We start from the raw sequence: 15,319 nt of genomic DNA on the forward strand, positions 1-15,319 counted from the left end.
TCCAGACAAAGTAGCTATGGCATTAGGTTGAACCTTGTCATTTTAAAGAGGAAAAGCTTTAGAAGCTAAAGAAAGGCAGGACAATGGGGATTTGATGAGATTAACCTTTGAGTTATTTGAGAAATTATAGCAGAAATGGCAATGCTGCTAATTAACATTTTTAACAAAATGTGCAAAAAGAATAAGGCTCCTGAAGACTAGAAGAAGAAGAGAGCTGTGCAGAAGAAACATCGAGACTGAGGCTGTCAAGTGTCAGCCTGAACTTAGCTGTAAGAAAAATTATGGAATCACTACTGAACAAAAAATGTGGGCATAACTAGAAACCTATGGGATACTTGATCCAAGACAACATGGCTTCATATTACCACAGACACGTTTATTTCATTGGGAGGCCAGATAATCGAGTTGGTTGTATGCAATATCTACTTAGAGTTTTGCAAGGCATTTTGTCATAGTACCATACAAAATGTTAGTCAACAAATTAAGCAACACAAAATAGGCCATAGCATGCCAGCATGGATACGATATAGCAAGGATTATATAAATGGAGTCCACCTAGATGAGTGAGTGGTCATCACAGTCTCCAATGGGTCATCGGTTGGGCTGGTCTTTTTCGTGTCTATGTGTGTGACACTGCAGCAGTTATTGAAGAAATGTAATGTCTTTTTGTTGATGCTACAAAATATATGCAACAGTGCTGATACACAAAAAGGCAAGGAAAGGGTGGAAAGAGATTCACCAAGACTGAAGGAAGGTTTCAAAATAAGACAGTTTAAAACACACTGGAAATGTAAATAATGCATCTGATAATCAGTAAATCTCAAAAAGAGCATATGAATGAAGGGAAAGCAACAGCACCAATAAATGGAAAGACTGCAACGGACTTGTATCAGCTGATCTGAAGGTAAGAAAGCAGTGTGACAGTGACCAAAACAGGCAGAGTACAGTAATACACAGAAAAAGACATAACCAAGTTAAAAATAAAAGCAGTTATTATTCCACCATCCATGCATAGAGAGACCCTGTGGTGTATTAAAAAAATGAATAACTGTTTTTTCTGTTCTTTATAAGGTACTTTGAAAGTTCTGTTAAGTCATCAGGTTTATACTACTTCCAGTGTCTAATTCAGTGTTCACAAGATTATCATCTTTCTGCATCTATATTAGAAATGATGAATAAAGAGGACCAGTGGAGTGAATGCTCAACGGAACAACAAGCTCAAAGATAATGGTTAAAAACAAACACCGCTGAGCAAAACAATGGAGGATTGCAGTCTCATTTAAATCACAAGTAGCTCCTAAATCCAAAAGCCAATGATGTAAATAATCCAAGTGCAGGCGAGGTATGTAAAAAGCAGGTTTATTAATAAAAGGAGGTGAGCGCTTTCGCATAAGCTTCATCAGACCTATACAACTAAACTATCTATAAACATCAGTTTAAAAAGCCAAAATGGCGCCAAAATCCTGTCCATTATTTAAAGGCACATAGCTCATTAAAAATATCAAGTAAAAAGTCATATATAAAATGCCTATACATCATTATAAAACAGGACAGCATTTCAAGACAAAACCATTCATATTCATGTCCATTTTTAAAATAAATGAATCAAAAGTATGTGTGACAAATGGGGGGGGGGGGAATAATAACACAACTATCAAAATATTAACAGAGCATCTATGCATATAAAGGTTCAAAAAGACCCTACTGGCCACAAAGTAAAAAACTCTTCATAGCCTCTTAACATCTTTTGGACAATAACCTTCTTGATTTCAGCAGAGGTCGCAGGGGAACCCTTCCATTGAGACCTGGGGTGATGTCTGCCCTAAACTTAATAATCCAATGGATTTCCCTGGTCTCTGTATAATTGTTGATGTCCCCTCTCCTGTATGTCCTTGAGATCTGTTCCAAGATCCTGAACTTGAAACGATGCTCTTGACCTTTGTCATTAGTATGTTTGGATAGTGCATTATGTGTAGTACCTCTCCTTGTGTGGTATATATGCTCACGAATCCTATCCCTCAGTGTCCTATTAGTCTTGCCTACATAGTAGGCTGGACAGACTGTGCAGCAGGCTAGATAGACTACGTCTCTGGACATACAGTTGCCCCTCGTCCTGATGTAATAAATGCCCGAACCATATGGATATTGAAAGACAGGGTCGGTTTCTATATATGAGCAAAAATTACATTTGTCGCATGTGGTCATGTAGGGACCCAACAAAGCAGGTGGATCATTGTGGACCCTTGGGTAGCAGAGCAAACTCTTTAAATTCTTTTTGTTCCGGTAAACGAATCTAGGTCGAGTACCTGTGAGGCTCTTAATGGTCGGGTCAACTGATAAAACATGCCAATGCTTAGAGAAAATGTCTTTAAGTGTACCTACATCCCTGGTGTAGAAGATGGGAAATGCAATTCCATTGTCCCTATTAGGACCGCCCTCTTGGCTATCCAAGCCATCACTGGCCTCTCCCATGTATATCTCAACAGCACCATCTGAGAAATATGGTTTCGCTCTGTCTATCCTCAGATCTTCAATGCCCGCCATCCCTCTGGAGATGTCTGAGTGGTTATAACCACGTTCCCTCAGTTTGCTGCTAAGATCTCCTAATTCACATGCCAGATGACTGTCTAGGGGTGTATATCTAGACATCCGCATTGATTGTCCCTTCACTATGTTCTTGTATACATAGCCAGGATGCATGCTCGAACGATGCAGCAGTGTGTTCCTATAGCAGGTCTTGCGGTAGACACCCGTGTTGACTATCCCACAGGGTAGTTTGTCAACAAAGACATCTAAAAAAGGAATGGTGGTCTTCGACCAATCCATAGTAAACTTCAGAAAGGTGACAGACATGTTGATCTGTGTAAAAAAGGACTGTAATTGTATTATAGAGCCACTCCACACAAGGAAGAGATCATCCACAAAACGCCTATAGAATGGTACTAACTCCTGAAACAAACTATTCTGAAACAAGAAACTATGTTCCCACTCTGCCATCACCAAGTTGGCGTAGCTATTGGCACAAGAAGTGCCCATAGCTACGCCATCCTTCTGCAGGAAGATCTTGTCATGGAAACAGAAAAGATTGGATTCTAAAATAATAGCCAACAACATAAGAATCAAATCAGCATCATACTTCAAAGGAAGGTCAGTTCTCCTCAGATATGCACCCACCATATGTCCAGAGACGTAGTCTATCTAGCCTGCTGCACAGTCTGTCCAGCCTACTATGTAGGCAAGACTAATAGGACACTGAGGGATAGGATTCGTGAGCATATATACCACACAAGGAGAGGTACTACACATAATGCACTATCCAAACATACTAATGACAAAGGTCAAGAGCATCGTTTCAAGTTCAGGATCTTGGAACAGATCTCAAGGACATACAGGAGAGGGGACATCAACAATTATACAGAGACCAGGGAAATCCATTGGATTATTAAGTTTAGGGCAGACATCACCCCAGGTCTCAATGGAAGGGTTCCCCTGCGACCTCTGCTGAAATCAAGAAGGTTATTGTCCAAAAGATGTTAAGAGGCTATGAAGAGTTTTTTACTTTGTGGCCAGTAGGGTCTTTTTGAACCTTTATATGCATAGATGCTCTGTTAATATTTTGATAGTTGTGTTATTATTTCCCCCCCCCCATTTGTCACACATACTTTTGATTCATTTATTTTAAAAATGGACATGAATATGAATGGTTTTGTCTTGAAATGCTGTCCTGTTTTATAATGATGTATAGGCATTTTATATATGACTTTTTACTTGATATTTTTAATGAGCTATGTGCCTTTAAATAATGGACAGGATTTTGGCGCCATTTTGGCTTTTTAAACTGATGTTTATAGATAGTTTAGTTGTATAGGTCTGATGAAGCTTATGCGAAAGCGCTCACCTCCTTTTATTAATAAACCTGCTTTTTACATACCTCGCCTGCACTTGGATTATTTACATCATTGGCTTTTGGATTTAGGAGCTACTTGTGATTTAAATGAGACTGCAATCCTCCATTGTTTTGCTCAGCGGTGTTTGTTTTTAACCATTATATTAGAAATGAGTTAACTTTTTGCCGACTTAGGCTTTGTACACTATGTAACAAAAAATTATTTCTCTGAACAGTCTGCTCTTAATGCAGCCTTGGAACTTTCTGTATTTTCCTCTTCACCAAAAAATTGCAATCACTTTAAGCTTCCTTTTTTGTCCTTTTAAAACACTTTTTAATGTTATTTTGTCATTTAGGGCTTTATGTGATCAGTGCCATTTTTATTCTCTTTAATAAGCTGCGTACGGTTTACTCCTTTACATGTAACAAGAACAAAATCAAAGACAAGACGGAGGGACTGGTGTCAGGGTGTAGAAAGAGTGCTGGCAAGTGGCATGGCACAGACTTAGGTGAAGGGTGAAAGAGGTGGAATGTTGCCATGAAAGACAGGACAAGGAGAATGAAACCAAGGTGGACAGACAGGCGCAGACAGTAGTGACAAGTGATAAAGGGAAGACAAAGACAAAGGTGGCCACTAGCATCATCAGGGCAAATAAGTGAAACAGGCAGAGAAGGGCACCCAGCCTGATAGGAGAGATAGCTGGTAATAGGAGCAGAATAGTGGAATAGGCTTGCAGGAAGAGTGCAGGAGAAAAGAAAAATGGATCAGATGCATCACAGAGCAGAAGGAAACCAACGATGGTGAGAAGGGTTTGGATAATTGTATTTGACTAGGAAAAGTTTCAGATGGAAGGATTAGGGATATGGGATCATGCATCAGAAAGGAGGAAAAACACACATAAAATAGAAGAGGAAGAAACAAGGGGGACTTAAAGCATAAATGGGCAGTATTACTATGAAATGCAAACAGTCTGGGTAGGAAGAAGGGGAATTCCATGCAATGATGCATAAGGGTAGGGTAAACATTGCTAGTATCACAGAGATATAGTGACATGGACATGCTTTGGTATAGCTTGCTGAGGAAAAACAGAGATGGAAGGAATGAAGCTGAAGTAGCAACCTACATAGCGGAGGGCATCAAATAGGGGGTCAGATTGGAGGAAGAGCACTATCGTATTAAGAAGCAATGGAAAAGAGAGGATCAGAACCTTGGCTAAGAGCTCTTGAAGTAAAGGTAGGTGAAGAGGAGGGGCGATACTGTATATCAACCCCTAGACATGTAACAGAAAGAGAATGAAAAATTAAAGGAGAGACCAAAGGAATGATGTAAGAGGAAAATGGTTATAGTCCTGGGGCATCTGAATATGCTTAGAGCAGACTGCGATAGTTTGAGTTCCAGAGTACAGAAGGAGCAGCACTTGACTGAAGTCTTGCATAAGGAGGGGTTCAGCTATTTCTTGTGGAATATAACAAAACAATGGCATTCTGTATGTGACCTTAACAAAGGTAAAGGGGATGGAGATAATTGAGTAAAGGTACCATTAGGCAACATGAATCATGCTACTGTGTGGCTTGGAGTGAAGGAATGACAAAAACCCAAAACATGACAATATGGAAATTTAGTGGAGTCGAATATGATGGGCTGAGGAAGTTAAATTAGGGTAAGTAAACACAAGAGCTCACTTTTGAAACACCATTTCCTCCAAATGACTAGATAATTTCATCAACAAGTTTCTCAAAAAACAACCAACCAGGAATAAAGAAACAGCAGCAAAACTGGAGAAGGCTTAAGACTGAGGACAAATTGTGGAACACACTAAGACAGCAGATGAGAGATACAGACCTCATGATAATGAGAGAATTAGATAAAGATACAAAAAAGAGAAGGTGAGTCTGGCTACACTAGAATGTGATACTAGTGACTATGGCAAAAGACAGGGTATACAAAGAGAAAAGCAGGCTAAAGTGAGGAAGCACACTGAAAGGAGAAAAGGGAAAATACAACAAAAGAGGTGAGGGTAGTAAAGATATAAGGTAAAAGAAAGTAGCAGAATGGGTTAAGAGGAGGAACAAAAGCTTCTTTAGAAATATAGGATTCACATTTAATACTGTACCCACAAACATATGTAAATACATTAATTACAATTATTATGGTATCAACAAACCTTCATAGTGAAGAGAAGCCTAAGTAGGAATTTTTAAGTCTGACAAAAATAAGTATCTTGTCTCTTTCCCTGATTCAGTGGTATAATATAACCTTGTGCACTTTATAGTATATTTCAGTTATATAACCTTGTGCACTTTATGGTATATTTCAGTTATATAACCTTGTGCACTTTATAGTATATTTCAGTTATATAACCTTGTGCACTTTATAGTATATTTCAGTTATATAACCTTGTGCACTTTATAGTATATTTCAGTTATATAACCTTGTGCACTTTATAGTATATTTCAGTTATATAACCTTGTGCACTTTATGGTATATTTCAGTTATATAACCTTGTGCACTTTATAGTATATTTCAGTTATATAACCTTGTGCACTTTATAGTATATTTCAGTTATATAACCTTGTACACTTTATAGTATATTTCAATTATCCTTTTGATGGGAATGTTCAGATGTATCCTCAGGAAAAACATATTTCAAAAGTAATGAAGTAATTTAGGTCATCCTTTACCATGGCATGGTCAGGTCTTACATTGAGCTGTTTGCAGTTCTGGAGGCCATGCAAGTAGAGGGACATCACATTTCTGGAAGCAGTCCAAAAGAAAGCCAACAGAAGGATGCAGTGAGATTGAGGGAAAAGGGTAAAACATGTGACCACAGAAGCTAGAAATCTCTCCACTAGACTCCAGAAGAGATGGAGAGACATGAAATGTGTGCATGTTTATGTCACAGAGGTCTTAAACAGGAAGGTTGGGGAAAACAGGCAGAAAATTAATAAACCAACTACTCCACAGATATGTAAAGGTACATATTTATATAGAGGGTTGTAGATTTGTGGCTTAGATTACCAGAATGGGTTGTGTAAAAAAAAGGTTCATGGAAATATTCATGAGACCATAGGACAAGTGGAGAAGGAGTAGTGGAAAGATAGGAATGGAGAGAAAGTAGAATGTTGAATACATTTAAAGGGTATATTAGATTTTATGTCTCCTCCTGTCTTCAAGAAAATGTAATCTAATATATCCACATCCTATATTGTACTGTTTCCCCTCAGTCAAATGCTGTTGCCATCTGTTTACAGTAACTTAAAAATGTTGTACATTCTTATTTGTGCTTTTACTGCTAAAGCAATACCTGTGGCATCTCAGATCCTATTATATTCTAATTATGACCTTGTTTTTCTGCCTACAGCATTTTTTTTCTGCACATAGTTCTATATCACTGCATAATTACAGTCCTGTGGTAATTTTCTCAACTCAGGAATATAGTCAGATATGGATTCAGTACGTTTTTTAGTATGCAACTGAAAGTTCTGTCTTTCTCTTGTACTCATAATTTCAAAATTTAAGTGACTCTGTAATAAGCTTACTAGTGCATCTATGGTATATTTTCACATGGTTTTGTATTAAAAGGTTCTTCCTTAGACTGTCAATTTTAGTTCCGCATGTATAAAGACATGATTTTCCCTGTCTTTGTTCTTTGATTGTAATATTAGCAATTTAAAACATCGTTCAATTTTTCTGTAGTAATCCCACAAAAGGTTGAGATCTTACATCAGATGCAAAGTCCCCGTGGTTACAAGTTCCTTCTTTTACTTCTCATTATTTCTTCCTTCTCAAGTCGAATGCAAGTCTTTCGTACCTTAATTTCCACAGCCAATTCAACTGTTATTGTAATTTGAAACTCCTTGAATGATTTAACAACTTCAATAAGAAATCCAAACTTCAATACCATCAAAAGACTGAGTAAAAACAATGTGCATGCATGGTTTTGTAACCAAGGAACTTGATTCAGTCTCACAGAATAGTTGAGCTCAGCTGAGAAGGGCCATAGACAAGTATATTTCTTAGTAGAATTTTACCTTCATAGTATATACTAGCAGTATTCCAGTAGGTTAACTTTCATAGTCAAAACGCAAATTATGTGTCAATAAAAAAGTGTTGACTAGTGTGTTGGCGAATATTATGTTAAAAACGAGCAATAACCTGCTCTTAGAATGAGTGCAATATTTTATATACAACTGTTCTTTCAAAGATGGTGACCAAATATCACAAACTCATCTGATATTCCGCAATGGTATATGAAAATGCTGTATAACCAGTGGTGCCTAATTTGAAAGAACGTAGATTCACAATTATAGCAAACAGTACCTTATTTCAGGAGCTGCTTCATCAGCATTCTCAAACCTTCATTAGAATGTATGAGTATATAAGATAGTAGCTAAGTCGCTCAGTCGGTATTCACTTCCCCAAGCGTTAGTCGCTCAGTCGGTATTCACTTCCCCAAGCGTTACACAAAAAAACCCTTTTCAGGTGGTTCGAACAGCAAATAATGGAGCTGGCCAATGCACAACCAATGTTTTCAGTGCAAATAAACAGCAGTGTCTCTCGCAATATAATCCAAGCAATATGAAGCCACAGTTTCTATTCCTTTAACATACGTTTTACGAATGCACCACTCATATATCTTAAAAATAGAGACTTTTTATTATAACAAATGTTCAGCAAACAAACGATTCGGCAAGCGCTTTCACCTACTGGCTTCCTCAGGCCGTTAAATTAGAAATGTTAAATTGGGATTTATATAACTTTGGAATTCAAAAAACATGATGTCATTTCCTGTCCCAGTTTAAAATACTTCGTAATTATTCAAAACAATATTGTTACGAATTGTTACATTGCAAAACAGCTTCAAATCAATCTTCATCTCAGCCTTCATAAATCACAAGCGCATAGCTAACATTATGGCAATACATCAAATGCATCATTCAGGGTGCATAAACAACATACATCTCAATAGCACCGTTCAACATTGCATCCCACTATTATTGCCATGACAATTAAATAAGCCACCAGATCTAAAAAATCACTTCATCAGACACACTAGCGTCCAAATGCAAACACCATTTTCAATTTATCTAGAATACTTAAAACGTATATGTTTTAAAATTAAAATTAAAATAAAATTAGAATAGTAATATTAAGTAAAAATTGTTTGTTTAAAATGTATCTATAGTCTGCTATTCATAATATGACTATGCGCTCTATCTTAAAACCTTTTTTATATATGGAGCTCATAGTAAAATATGTACAATGAGGGATTTATACTTCCGTAAACAGTATTTACAATTTACGGTTATTTGGTAATATTTGTCGTAACTTTAGAATATCTCTTCTACCTATTCATATTTGTAAGCTGATCTGAAGCCAGTAGGTGAAAGCGCTTGCCGAATCGTTTGTTTGCTGAACATTTGTTATAATAAAAAGTCTCTATTTTTAAGATATATGAGTGGTGCATTCGTAAAACGTATGTTAAAGGAATAGAAACTGTGGCTTCATATTGCTTGGATTATATTGCGAGAGACACTGCTGTTTATTTGCACTGAAAACATTGGTTGTGCATTGGCCAGCTCCATTATTTGCTGTTCGAACCACCTGAAAAGGGTTTTTTTTGTGTAACGCTTGGGGAAGTGAATACCGACTGAGCGACTAACGCTTGGGGAAGTGAATACCGACTGAGCGACTTAGCTACTATCTTATATACTCATACATTCTAATGAAGGTTTGAGAATGCTGATGAACGAAAGCTCCTGAAATAAGGTACTGTTTGCTATAATTGTGAATCTACGTTCTTTCAAATTAGGCACCACTGGTTATACAGCATTTTCATATACCATTGCAGAATATCAGATGAGTTTGTGATATTTGGTCACCATCTTTGAAAGAACAGTTGTATATAAAATATTGCGCTCATTCTAAGAGCAGGTTATTGCTCGTTTTTAACATAATATTCGCCAACACACTAGTCAACACTTTTTTATTGACAATTTCGTTGGATTATTCAGACTGTGTGTGTTTGGAGCAGTAGTGATTGTTTTTACATTTATTTGCAAATTATGTGTGTTAAAAATTGGTGTTCCAAAACAGAGGTACTCTAGAGCCTTTATATGTAAGTACACAAAGCATATTTCACTAGACATCCTGCCTCCTCATTGCTTCCATGTGTAAGCAGAAGAGGGCAGTGCTGTATTTGTGAGACTACTGTCTCTCAATTGATGAAGACAACCCTCTTATATAGTTCACCCTCCCATGCTTGATTTAGCTCCACTGTTATTTGTTAACAAAAGCTACCTGCATTAATAATGATAATGTCTCTGTTCTGATATCAGAAATATATTGATCTCTTGGCTGAGGCCCAACAAGCTTTGCATAGACTGTGTCATGTGTATTTTGCATGGCATGGCATGACAAGAGAAGGAGTATGGGATGCCACATCTGGAGCCTAAAGTACTGGGCAGAGCAACTAGAGATGTCAGTAATCATTCCAGTGAAATGGCTTCTTCTTCTTCTTTTGGCTTTTCCCATTTAGGGGTCGCCACAGCAGATCACCTGTCTGCTCATGATTGGCAGTGGAGTTTTACGGTGTCCAGTTGCCAGCCCAGCGCCCAACCTTCCACAGATGGCACACACATGCACGCACTCACACCTAGGGCCAATTTAGAGTGTCCAATCCACTTACAGCATGTCTTTGGGATGTGGGAGGAAACCGGAGCACCCGGAGGAACCCCACGCGACCACAGGGAAGACATGCAGACTCCGCACAGAAGGCACCCCAGCCGAGGATCGAACCGGAGAACTTCTTGCTGTGAGGGTGGCAATGCTAACCACTGCACCACAGCGGCCGCCCTAATTCCAGTGACATGGCTAATCATTGGAATTTGGGTGGAATAAGTTGACAGGTTCTATGATATGGGTGGCCAAAGGAATTGAAGAAGGCAGCGATCAATTCCATGATATAAGAAAGATTTGGTGAGGGCATACTCTAAATCTCATGATGTAGCAAGGTAGATACATCTGAGTAGAATGAACAAAGTTTTCTAATACAATATATTATGAAACTGAAGGGGTATTAGTGGGTTCTCTGACAAGGATAAACACATGAACTTGAGGGATGATGTTGCTGTAACTTGACAGATAACTGAATTTTGAACTTAGTGCATCAGTATTTGGTTTTGTAACATGGCCTGGCAGATAAATTTTGGGTTGAAGGTAATGTTGCCCTTCATTATGTGGTTGACATATGAACTAGCAGGACAATACTGTGGCCTCTGACTCACATTTAATAGCACTAGCTAGTAAAGCTTTCCAAAGCTCTTATCACCAGCCCTTTTATACTGCATCCAGGGCTGACCTTTGTTCAGCTGATGCCCTAGGCAAAAACACTCCATAGCGCCCCCCTCAACAACACCTGGTACTGCCATCCTGGTCTACATACACCATCCAGATTACTTTTTTCCTCACAGTTTATCTTGCTCTTCATTTTTTCTTGTATTCATTCAACATATTTTACAGAAATCATTTCTTTACCTTAAAAAAATAAGCAAATAAATATGGAAAAGCACCACCTGCTAGTGCGGTGCCCAGGGCTGCCACCTAGTTGACCTATGCCTAAGGCTGGCTATGATTGCATCAGACTTTCCAGTGGACATTAGCCTCTGTAGGGAAATGCATTACCATATGCCTCTTTCTACACAAAAAGTACATGTAGTAGTTTGAAAAGTTCTCAGCTAACAACCCAAACCCATAATCTCTGCTATGCATAATATTGTTATTTAATTTACTAGCTGCTATGAATGTTATGAGCACAAATTTAAAGTTATAAGATATGTGACTGCACTGAAAATCAGACAACCACACTAAAATCATGCAATGAAATGTACTTTTTTTCTTTTTTTTTTTTTTTGCAAACAGCGGCCACTGCATTTACCTTTGTATATGTTCTGTTTTAGGGGTCAAAATCCAAAGGAAAATGTACCAAAATAATCAGAGAAGAGAAAAAGAGTTATATGACGTACAAGAACTGTACTAGTATCAGGATGTACTGGCCTAAGTATTGTGGTATCTGTACAGATGGGCGTACATGCAAGCCCTCAAAATCTCGTACCATTCTTCTGAAGTTCCACTGTGACACAGAGGCTGAACTGACCATGAACATGCTGTGGATTGAAAACTGCAGCTGCGAAAACCATGGAGATAAGCAGAAGGATGAAAAGATTTCACTCGTCTTTGATGCATTATGGGAAAAGAATGAAAAAAATGCAATGAAGGCTAGAGAGTAAAAGCAGGAATAGAATAAAAAGCCATTCAAGTACATCTCACACACAAGAATAATGCATATATAACTTGTATTTTCATGCACAATTTTTCTAATTCTGCTTTGCAAAACAATGTTATTATTCTTAACTAAATCTCATTTTGCATGTAAAGTTACATTTACTGCCAGGTGTCTAATTTAGCCACTAGTTAGAAAAATCCTTTTTGTTTTGCATAAAGCAAAATGCTCTATATTTTTTATTTATGAACAGTAGTCAGATTTAGTTTAAAATGTCAGTGATCACTATCTAGATGTCCTAATTCTATCAATTAAAGCAGCACTGTTTCCAAAACTCTGAAAATAAAATTGTTAAAGATCTGATTGTGTTGCATGCATGTATGTGTTTCATCTTTTGTCTGATGCTATTAACAGTGACTGTAAAACTGTGTAAAGTGTAATCAGGCATTTTCTTATTTAATACTAATGCATTAGTAAATAAAACTAATCTCTGAATGAACATTTATGTGGCATGTCACCTGACTTAAAGGCTGCTGCAATCATTTGCTGTGAATGTACTCTAACCAATACCAGAGATACTGATACAAAGCTTATACTAGTAGTGTCCGTGTTCATGAGAATCTGCTAATTCAGGCTGTATTGCTACAGTTGATGTGGATAAGACTGTGTCTGTTATTAGCTGTAATGCTGGGCAAAGCAATGTACAATAATTGATGCCATTTGATGGTTGTCTTACAGGGATACATCAGCATTACAAGAGGCTGCAAAACTGTAACAGTTATAGTCTTTGTTAAAGTACAATGCAGTATATAGAAAGCAGTGCTTTTTACAGACTGATCTACGGGGCAAACAAATCCTGTGCCATCTGCTGGCTGTACTACATGATAGAATTCTGGAGTGGATCTGTGTGTAGCAAAACATTCTGGATTAGGGTAGAGGGCTCCACTCCATCAATAAGAATGATAAAATCCATAATAATGTCAAACTGATCCAGTACAGCAGACAACCACAAGGAATATTAAACATTGCATGAATGAAATAAATGGTGGTTAAAACTGTGCCATAGATTTACGTGGTAATAAGTCTGACTCTCTTAACTGGATGGGTTGAGATATGACCTAGACCAATCTGGAAAAAGACAAATACATATTTAACATTCAGGTTTAAAAAAAAAAACAAAAAGTTGCTAATAAAACATTGCCAGTACAGACAAATACAAATGACTATATAACATTCAAGCTTGAAGAAACATAACAATAATCGGTACTTATGTATTATTGCAACCAGATTTGCGACATGTGATAATTGCTCTTGTTTTTGTCAAACAACATCTTTTAAGCCTACTCATGTTTAATTAACTCTTAAAAAGTCCTCTGTAATGTTGGTGATGGGTCTGAAAGACTAATAAGGGATAAAAATCAGGTTTGTGTGGAGCATACTTTAAGGACGTTGGGCAATGAATACAGTGAACATGGTTGTGTGAATACAAATGATGGGTTGAAAGGAGTGTGGGAATTAGTGTAATATGTTATTTAACATATTGACAGCAAGAAAGTTTTCTTCCTGTGTTTGTGTACTGTTCACATGGACAGTTCAACTGGCTCTAAATAATTTCTTCAATTCGCTGAGTTGCTGTTCCTCATGTGGAATGGATTATTTTGTAGCTGTACCTCTACAGTATTTTCACTGTATGGATGAAATAATTAATAGAAATACAATGAGACATGCAAACTGTTTCAGGTAAAGTACTTATTAAAGTTGAAAACTTTTTCAAAAGTTAAGGAAGATATATGAAAGGAAAATTTTAATCCAGAATTGCAGTAACACTTAAAGGTTTTCAGAATGGATGATACCGGTTGATATTTATAGGTCATTATAGGGTGGTTTTCTTTGTGAGATAGTACTGCTTTGTATGGTTTTATTTTGCAATAGTGGTATTCTCAGGAGAAAGGCTGATTGACATGCAGCGGTAAAGGGCAAACCTACATTGCAGTATTACTTTCGTAGATGTTGAACTCATAAAACTGCCCAAACAAACAAAAAAATGTCAAGAAAACACTGTTCCTATCCCTTTTAATAGATTATCGGTACCACTTTACTCATCGGGAAGCAACCTGCATTACCGTGAAAATCTGGTTGTGATAATACGTAAGTACCCAATAATCAATAAAGTATTGTCATATCCTGAATGCATTTCTTCAGTTAATTAAAGACTGGAATACAGTCTGCCAAGGAGCACCTCTGAAATAGTAAATGAGCAGTGTATAAACTGAAATATGTGCAAGTGGATAAAACAACTAGGCTAATTTGCCCCTTAGTATATACAATATGTATAATATAAACAAGTTGATAATACAAGGACACTAACTAGTTTCACATGAAAGCATTTGAAAATGCTAAGTATTAAATTATCAAGGGATTTAAACTTATGGTAGTCTTAGTCTAATAGACTGCCAGATTATTAAAACCAGTTAAGTACCAGACTAGAATTCTAACTACAAAATAAGACAGCTGCCCCCAGTGCTGTTGGCACATAACTGCCCTAAACAGTACATACCTCTCAACCTCTTAGAGCAAGAAATCTGGACAAAGCCATAAATAAAAGTGGGACAAAGACCCAAAAATAGGGACAATTTTTAAATATCGCTCTTGCAAACTTAGAAAGTTGATAGAATAACAGGTTTTGCATTAGCATGAATTTTCTGAAAGTTATAAAGTCTCTCTGTCACCATTTTCCAACTTCAGTCTTTAATTATTTGCCACTAATTTGCCAGGAAACCATAATTTTATTAAAAAAAAATGGACCAAAAATATGAGGCAAAAATCTGGCCATTCTGAGAAAAATCTGTATAGTTGAGAGGTATGGAACAGTATAGTATGCCTTCTGTGCTTGTTTGTTCTTTGCATTATAGCCAAGGTGAATGCAACTCAGTGGTTGTTGCTGCTGAGATCCTACTTGGCTGTAAGTTGAATAAAGGGTGCTGCAAACGTAGTTTGAACACACTGAACCATATTACGTTTTGGAGATCTAACACAGCTGTGAAATGCATAAATAATGTTTGTAACATGTACTAGTAAAGACTAGGACAGATAAATTGGAACTAAGAATACATTTATAACTGGAAGAACACCTTGACTTTGTTTAAAAAAT

General features: G+C 37.2%; 1 protein-coding gene across 1 annotated transcript in view; it reads left to right on the forward strand.

The window, feature by feature from the left end:
* Positions 1-12,531, forward strand: part of LOC122811402 (CCN family member 1-like) — a 140,681-nt gene extending 128,150 nt beyond the window's left edge. Inside the window, exon 6 of the mRNA XM_044083234.1 lies at positions 11,846-12,531. Coding sequence (XP_043939169.1) covers positions 11,846-12,175 — 330 coding nt within the window. The 3' untranslated portion in view covers positions 12,176-12,531. The remainder of the gene's footprint in view (positions 1-11,845) is intronic.
* Positions 12,532-15,319: the final 2,788 nt, after the last annotated feature.

The sequence above is a fragment of the Protopterus annectens genome, chromosome 9.part0 (genome assembly GCF_019279795.1).
Source record: "Protopterus annectens isolate FY-2018-M chromosome 9.part0, PAN1.0, whole genome shotgun sequence".
NCBI classification, from domain to species: domain Eukaryota; kingdom Metazoa; phylum Chordata; order Ceratodontiformes; family Protopteridae; genus Protopterus; species Protopterus annectens.